Genomic DNA, 8,369 nt, shown 5'->3' on the forward strand with positions numbered 1-8,369 from the left:
GGGGGGCGGGGGGGCAAAACTGCCTCGGAATGGGCCCTGTGTGGAAAGATTCGTGAGGACAGGGTTTACTGGGGGAGAAGGGGGTCACATCTCACTCCTCCCTCCACCCTCTTCAACCCTCCAGATTTCCAAATGCGTCTCTAAATGCCCATCGTCACCTCCCTTCCCGTCTCCAAGCTTATGCCATTCTCCCTCAGTTCTGCCCTTGGAGAATCCCACAATACCTGAAACACAACAAGACCCGTTTACCCCGCAGTTAGTTCTGACTCATGATGATCCCATGTTACCAGAGGAGACAGGCTCCATAGGGATGTAATCTTTACAGAAGCTGATCACCAGACCTTTCTTCCCCTGTGCTGTTGGTTGGGTTTGAAGTTCCAGCCTCTCAGTATCTGAGAGCAAACTGTTTTCACTGCACAGATACCCAGACAGTACACACGGTGCAGAATCTACAAGGGTAATAATCTCATGGTGCCTTATCTGATGGAAGAAACTGGCCCTGGGAAGGTGGGTGACTTGTCACAGGGTTATAGTAGAATATAGGACTCCTCTTCCAGTTTGTGTTGTATGCATGTTATTCCAATTTTCTTAATAAAGTAATAATATATGTGTTGCCTCCGTAGCATAAGCACTGGACCGCAAACCACAAGGTTGGTGGTTCGAGCTTACCAGCCGCTCCACAGGAGAAAGATGAGGGTTTCTGCTCCTGTGAAGATTTACTGCCTCGGAACCCTATACTATGAGGGTTGCTATGAGTCAAAACAGATTCTATGACACTTAGTAGTAACAACAATGTGCAGTGGCAATCAAATTTAGTAGAAGTCTTAAAAGATAAAACCACGCCTTTATGCACATTGATCCTATTTTTGAGAACTCATATGCTCAATTCTAAGACGTTTCCATAGGATAGTGGATAGAAGCTGGCTTGCTAACTGCAAGGCCCGTAGTTCTACTCCACCATTCGCCTCATGGGAGACAGATGAGGTTTTCTGCTCCTAGAAAGATTTACAGCCTTGGAAACCCTATGAGGGTCACTGTGAGTTGGAACCAACTCTGGCACACCTACTGCCATGCTCAATTCTTGAGGATTCTTTGGTTTTCAGCAATTCAAAGAGATAGTAAGGAAATGTGTGTACAGTGTAACAGGAGAAATCATTTGCACCTTTTATTCAACAATGACACAGTATTTAAAAAAAAAAAAAAGAAGGCGATGTTTTTATTCATCCATGGAATCAAACTTGTCTAATTGCCACATAATCTATGTCGAAATTAAAAGCATTCAGATATGCTTCCTCCAGCTCACCCTTTTAGCTCTTATCTAGGTTTTCAAAAAGGAATCCCGGTAGCGTAGTGTATTACGAGGTGGTTATTTTATAGTACAATATGTGGTGGTTCTTTGGTGGAAGAGTCCTGCCTAACTAAGCATGCCAAATCACGCTTCACTTGCTTGCTTTTTCACCTCTAGTGTCATCATTATAGTTCTCAAGACTTTTCAAGAGCAGCCGAAAATGAACAAATCCCAGGTGAGTTTTCCTGTTCATTTCTATGCTTCTCACTTTGTTTTGTGATGCATTTTAGGGACAAATCAGGATTCACTCATTAAAACGTAGAAATAAAAGACACGATTGTGCAAATACAGTTAGATTGGTAGGTCAGCACTCAGCATCCTCCAGGTTCACATGTGGCGCCGTTATCCTGGTTTCAGCCTATTGAAGTTCAGTTCCAAATATAAATGATGTGTTCGGTCGTCACGCTGTTGTCGTTAGGTGCTGTAGGGTTGGTTCTCCTGTACAACAGAATGAAACACTGCCCAGCCCTGTGCTACCCTCACAGTCCTTCAATCATTGCAATGCTTAAGCCTATTGTTGCAGCCAGTGTTAAACTAGCTCTCTTCAAGGGTCTTCCTCTTTTTTGCTGGCCCTCTACTTTACCACGCATGATGCCCATCCCCAGGGACTGGTCCCTCCTGATGGCATGGCCAAAGTAAAGGGAATGAAACCTCACCATCCTGGCTTCTGAGGAGCCTGTGGCTATACTTATCTAAGACAGATTTGTTTGTTCTTTTGGCAGTCATGAAATAGTCAATGTTCTTCACCAACACTACCATACAGTTCTTCAGTCTTCCTTATCCAGTGTCCAGCTGTCGCATGCAGATGTTGTTCTGTATCATCAGGTCAGTTCTAACTAATAGAGGCCCTGTGTATACTAGAACGGAACACTGCTTGGTCCTGCGTCATCTCACAGTTGCTAGGTTTGAACCCTTTGTTGCAGTCTCTTTGTCAATCTGTCTCTTTTAAAATCTTCCTCTTTTTTGCTGACCCTCCACTTTACCAAGCATGATGTTCTCCAGGGACTGGTCCCTCCTGGCAACATATCCAAAATACTGTTGAGACACAGTCTCTCTCCCATCCTCACTTCTAAGGGACATTCTGCCTGCGTTTCTTTCAAGACAGATTTGTGATCTTCTTTCCTGGCACATATAATCCTGCCTATCCTATACCATGTTTGAAATTTTTGGTTTGTTTACGTCCATTGTTGCTCCTATATTTGCTGACCCTCCACTTGACCAAACAGGATGCCCTTTTCTAGTGACTGGTCTTTCCTGATGTTCTGTCCAAAGTAAATGAGCCAAAGTCTCACTACCCTCCCTTCTAAGTGCTTTCTGGTTGGATTCCTTTTAAGACCCATTTGTGGTTCTTCTGGCATTACATGGGTATTCGATATTCTTTGCCAACACCACAGTTCAAATGCAGCAGTTCCTCTGTCTTCCTTTGTCATATGTAACTGAGGTATTTGAAAAGACCAAGGCTTGGGTCAGGTGCACCTTAATTAATCCTCAGTTTGCTTTTTAAAACTTTAAATAGGTCTTTTGTAGCAAATTTGCCTACTGCAAAGCACGCATCTATTGATTTCTTCACTGCTACTGCTATGGGCATTGATTGTTTATCCAAGTAGAGTGAAATCGTTGACAGCTTCCATTTTTCTCCATTTGTAATGTTTATTGATACAGTAGCATGGATTTTTGAGTGATGTGCTAAGTTTACCATTTCTCCTTCACATGCATGCTTGAATAGATTTCTAAAGAGAAACTTCTATTACCCATTCTGTTAATGTGGTTCATATAAGAAACAGTTTTCAAAATATTGAGTAGGCTTCTGACCAGCATTTCTTTTCTTTTTTGTTCTCATTTTGAACTCAGATGTTTAAACATTTGTCAAATGTCTTAGTATGTACACTGCACTTGTTATTTTTTCCATTCTTTAAATGGTTTCCTTTTTTGGCCAGGGAGGTATCCCATTAAGTTGGTTTCTGAGTCCTTTTGAAACATCCTCTGTTTATTTGGTGGTGTTGTTGTTAAGTGCTGTCGAGTTGGGTTCCGACCCATAGCGACTCTGTATAGGGTTTCTGCATTTCTTTAATTCAGTGTTTTATTTTGAAATAATTTCTAATTCATAAAAAACGTTGCAAGTGTTATACAAGAAACTCGTATTCCTATTCCCTAATACGACAATTTTTAACATTATCCAGTTTTGTTTTGTTGTTGTTTCTCTATGCGTATATGAGGGAACTTCAAAAACTCCATGGGAAATAGAATTAAAAGATAATGGAATCTCCCCATGAACGTTTTGAAGCCCTCTCGTACATTTTTTTTTTTTTAATCCTGAACTATTTAAATATGTGGTACGTCATGAACTTTACCCTAGAATGCTTCTGATTGTTCATCCTAAAATTGAGACAGTTCTCTTACATACCCATAGCATAGTCATCCAGCTCAGGAAGTTTGATATAACACACTTAGATACTACAGAGTTTATTTTCCCATTTTTTCCAGTAATTTCCTTCATAGTAGTGTTTTTATTTCTGGCAGAGAATTCAGGATTGCATAGAGCTTTCTGTTCTTAAAGTCTGTTTTGTGTGGTATAGTTCTTCCATGCCATTATAATATTTAAGAATGCAGGCCAATTATTTTATTTGTTGTTGTTATGTGCCGTGTAGAAGTCCTTTAATTTTGATTCCCCTGGTGTTTCCTCCTTAGATAGTGAATTTGGGACTGGAATACTAAATGACTAATTAGTAATTATTCCAGAATAATTATATCTGGAAGCACATGAGGCTTTCTTCCCCTTTAAAGGTAATATTCATTTTGATTGATTAAGGTGTTGTTTGGTTTCTTCACTTATATAAATACTCAGGATTTTGCCTTTTGCTTTTAAGTAACATGAGGTTGTGTCAGTATCTTGTTCTCTGTCAAACACTACCCCTCCCTATAATGGTTTCAAAATCAGAATTTCCTACCTCTTTCATTCCTTGTATTTTAGCATTTCACTGTAAGGAAATTCTTTCTCTTCATCTCATATCCAGAAGTCCTGGTGTGTCACTATAATGCTAACTACAAGGTGTCTGTAGTTGAAACCCTATGTAGGGTCACTATGTTTTGGAACAGACTCGAGAGTATTTAACAACAACAGCTGTTTCATATCCATTCACCTTCCTTCCTTTCCTCTCTTCTCCCTCCCATACTTTGATCCATCCTTCCACTCATCATCCATAGGTTAAAATCGATCACTTTCCTTACTGTTGTTTCAAGTTGAGTGCTTTGGAGTTGTTTTGCGTACCGCCATCTTTTTTCTTTTTTGGTATAAAATATTTTGGCCTTGTTTTGCTGTTTACTTGATATAAAATTGTCATACAATAAACCATACATAGTTTAAGTACAGTTTGAGATGTTTTGGCATGGTTTTGACGCATTAAAACGTAATTCCAGTCAAGATACTGAATGTATCTCCCCTCCCCTGCCCAATGTTTTATAATCCTTCCATCCTATTTCCTAGTCTGACTTTTTTTACTCAGCATAATTATTTTGAGATTCATCCATGTTATGTGTTTCAATAGTTTATTCCTTTTACTTGTTAGAATGACTACAATACTTTTTATTACTGAGTAGTAGTCCATTGATAGGAGCTCTGGTAGCACACGATACTAATCTCAAGGTCAGCAGTTTGGAACTACCAGCCGTTCCGCAGGAGACAGATGAGGCTTTCTGCTCCTGTAAAGATTTACAGCCTTGGAAACCTTGTACAGGGTCGCTGTGGGTTGGAATGGACTCGATGGCACTTAACAACAACAACAACTTTGGGTAGCCAGTGTCCAAGTTGCCCATCCCTGTTTACTCTGTGTAAAAATGACACTTGTTATTTTTGCCTTTCATGCAGGAGACCTGGGTTCAATTCCTAGTCAGTAGTCAGTGTACCTGGTGCATAGCCACCACCCTTCTGTCAGTGGAGGTTTGCATGCTGCTATGATTATGGTGCTGAACAGGTGTTAGTGGAGCTTACAGACTAAGATGGGCTAAGAAGAAAAGCCTAGCATTCTGCTTCCTAAAATCAACCAGTCAAAACCCTGTGAATCAAAAGTCTGATCTGCAACTGTTCATGGAGATGGCATAGGACAGGACCGTGTTTTGTTCCATTGTGCTAGGGTCGCCATGAACCATATTGACTCAGTGGCAGGTAACAGCAATAGTATTTCATTGTGATTTTAACTTGCATATTTTCTTTGGTGAAGTGTTTCTTTTGTGCATTTGTTTATTAATTTTCTTGTGAATTGCTGTTATATTCAGCAATTTTGCTTAACTTACTTTTTTATAATTCTAGCAGCCTTTGGGTTATAAGTTGGGCTGCTAACCATATTGTCAGCAGTTCAAATCTTCCAGGCACTTCTCAAGAGAAAGATGAGACTTTCTGTTTCCATGAAAATTTATAGCCTTGGAAACTCTATATAGGGTTGTTATAAGTCAGAGCCGACTCGATGGCACACAGTCACCACCACCACCATCAGATTTTCTAAGAAACCCTGGTAGCATACTGGTAAAGTACATGGCTGCTAACCAGTTTGTTGGCAGTTCAAGCCCACCAAGTGCTCCCCAGGAGAAAGATGTGGCCCTTTGCTTCCGTAAAGATTTACAGCCTTGGAAACGCTATGGAACAGTCTGCCCTCTATTATAGTGGGTCACTATGAGCTGGAATTGACTCAATGGCAATGGCTTTTTATTTTTTTAAAGTCTTTATTGTGAATTGAGCGTATTTCATTTCATTGCAATGATTGCAGTGCCTTCCATACCTCATCATTTAGCAGTGTTTGCTTCTGTTCCCTTTGTGGTTTTTTTGTTTTGTTTTTTAATGTACACAGAAACACTCAGGAATATATAATCATTCAAACAACCAACCAAAGGGCACATGCTACAAGCCTGCCTCCTGGACACCAGCACTCAGTTCCTCTCTTTCCATGAGTCTAGAGTCCTCAGCTGCTCCCTCTCTCCATGTCCTCGTCTCTGCCTCCATCTCTGGTGTCACTGCATCTCTGGATACAGTCCCACATTTGGCTTGTGCTCTTCGCCCTTGATGGTCTTAGGGTCCTCTGTTTCTGGACTGTAAGATTAACTACTCCCTCATTTTTGTTACAAAACTTCTACCTTTACAATTCTGACAGTTGTCATCAGTCATGATAACAGTTACTCACTATTGAATCATAAGAATCTTATCCCCATCTCCTTTCACCAGACCCATCTAGACAAGATGAAAACTATTCAGTGGGAATTCTGCCTTCCCCTGCACACTCTGAAACTAAATTTGCTCTTGAGAATTTGAAAGCCAGTCACTTTGTGCCTCTATTGCCGCCTACCTCGACCCCCTGCAATTAGGTAACCAGCAATGATGTTTTTATAATCAGATTTTCTGTGTAAATGATTATGTTGTCTCCTTGTAAAGACAGTTTTAGCTTTTCCTTTACAGTCTGGATGTCTTTTAATCTTGCTTTATTGGACTGGCCAGAACCTCCAGTATAATGTTGAACTTCAGTGGTAAGAGCGGCCACCTATGGCTTGTTCCTGAGCTTATTAGAGGTCAAGCATTCAACCCTTCACCATCAAATATGGTATAGGTATTTCACAGGTTGTGTTAATATCAGGTTGCAAATACCTGAAAGAGTTTATGTGAGATCGATATTGGATTTTGTCAAATGCATTACCTGTTTCTTTTGAGATTGATCATATAATTGTTATGTCTCAGTTGGTTATTATGATGTATTAATTAACCAACCGTGCATTTCTAGGAGTTCCCACGTTTCATGATGTATCGTCCTTTCAATTTATTGTTGGTTTCAACTTATTGATGGGTTTAGTTCATAAAGGGTATTGGTGTGCAGTTTTCTTCAAATGTCTTTGTCTGACTTTGATGACTGAGTAATGCTGGCCTCATAATTAAGAAGTAGTTCATTTCAACTTTCTGGAACATTTTGTAGAGATTTCATATTATATCTTCCTTAAATTTTTGGGATATTTCACCAGTGAAGTAATCTGAACCTGGAGTTTTCTTTATGAAAAGGAGTTTAACTACACATTCAATCTATTTAATAGGAATTTTTCAGGTTTTTGTTTTCTTCTTGTGTGTACTTTATTCCTGTTTTTCAAAGGTATCTATGCTGACAAATTTATTGGCATAATATTGGAATAATATTGTTATTTTAATACCTGTAGACTATAGTGAAGTCATTTTTCTCATTACTGATTTTTGAAATTTGTGCCTTTTTTTTTTTTTCTTGATCAGTTTGGCTTGAGGTTTATCAACTTCAGTTGACTTTCTCAAAGAATGGGTTTTTGCATTTTTGTAAGTGCCAGCCTAAAACCTGGTGGTACTGAAGGATAAAAACTGGGCTCCTAACTACAAGGTTGGCTGTTCAAACCCACCAGCCTCTCCATGGGCGAAAGATGAGTCTTTTTGCTACCATAACAATTTACAGCTTCAGAAACCCTACAGAGGGTCCCTATGAATCCAAATTGAAATCTTTCAACAAACTGATGCCGCCCTGAAAGCACTCCCTGTTCTATGCCAAGAAATTTGGAAGACAACTACCTGGCTAATTGACTGGAAGAGATCCATATTTGTGCCCGTTCCAAAGAAAGGTGACCCAACAGAATGTGGAAATCATTGGACAATATCTTTAATATCCCACACAAGTAAATTTTTGCTAAAGATAATAAAAAAAATGGTTGCAACCATACATTGACAGAGAACTTCCAGAAGTTCAAAGCTGAATTAGAAGAGGATGTGGAACAAGGGATATCATTGCTGATGTCAGTGAATCCCAGAAAGATGTTTACCTGTGCTCTATTGACTATGCAAAGGCTTTCAATATGTGAATTGTGACAAGTTATGGACAACATTGTGGAGAATGAGTATTCCAGAACACTTAACTGTGCTCATGAGGAACCTGTATATAGACCAAGAGGCAGTTGTTCAAACCGAACAAGGGAACACAGAATGGTTTAAAATTAGGAAAGGTGTGCTGCACCAGGGTTATATTCTTATATA

General features: G+C 39.6%; 1 protein-coding gene across 1 annotated transcript in view; it reads left to right on the top strand.

Moving 5' to 3' along the window:
- LOC102830317 (RB-associated KRAB zinc finger protein-like) overlaps nt 1–8,369 on the top strand; it is an 18,627-nt gene that overhangs the window by 926 nt on the left and 9,332 nt on the right. Inside the window, exon 4 of the mRNA XM_006859865.1 lies at nt 1,466–1,523. Within this exon, the coding sequence (XP_006859927.1) occupies nt 1,466–1,523 (58 nt within the window). The remainder of the gene's footprint in view (nt 1–1,465; nt 1,524–8,369) is intronic.

The sequence above is a fragment of the Chrysochloris asiatica genome, unplaced genomic scaffold (assembly GCF_000296735.1).
Source record: "Chrysochloris asiatica unplaced genomic scaffold, ChrAsi1.0 scaffold00034, whole genome shotgun sequence".
NCBI lineage: Eukaryota > Metazoa > Chordata > Mammalia > Afrosoricida > Chrysochloridae > Chrysochloris > Chrysochloris asiatica.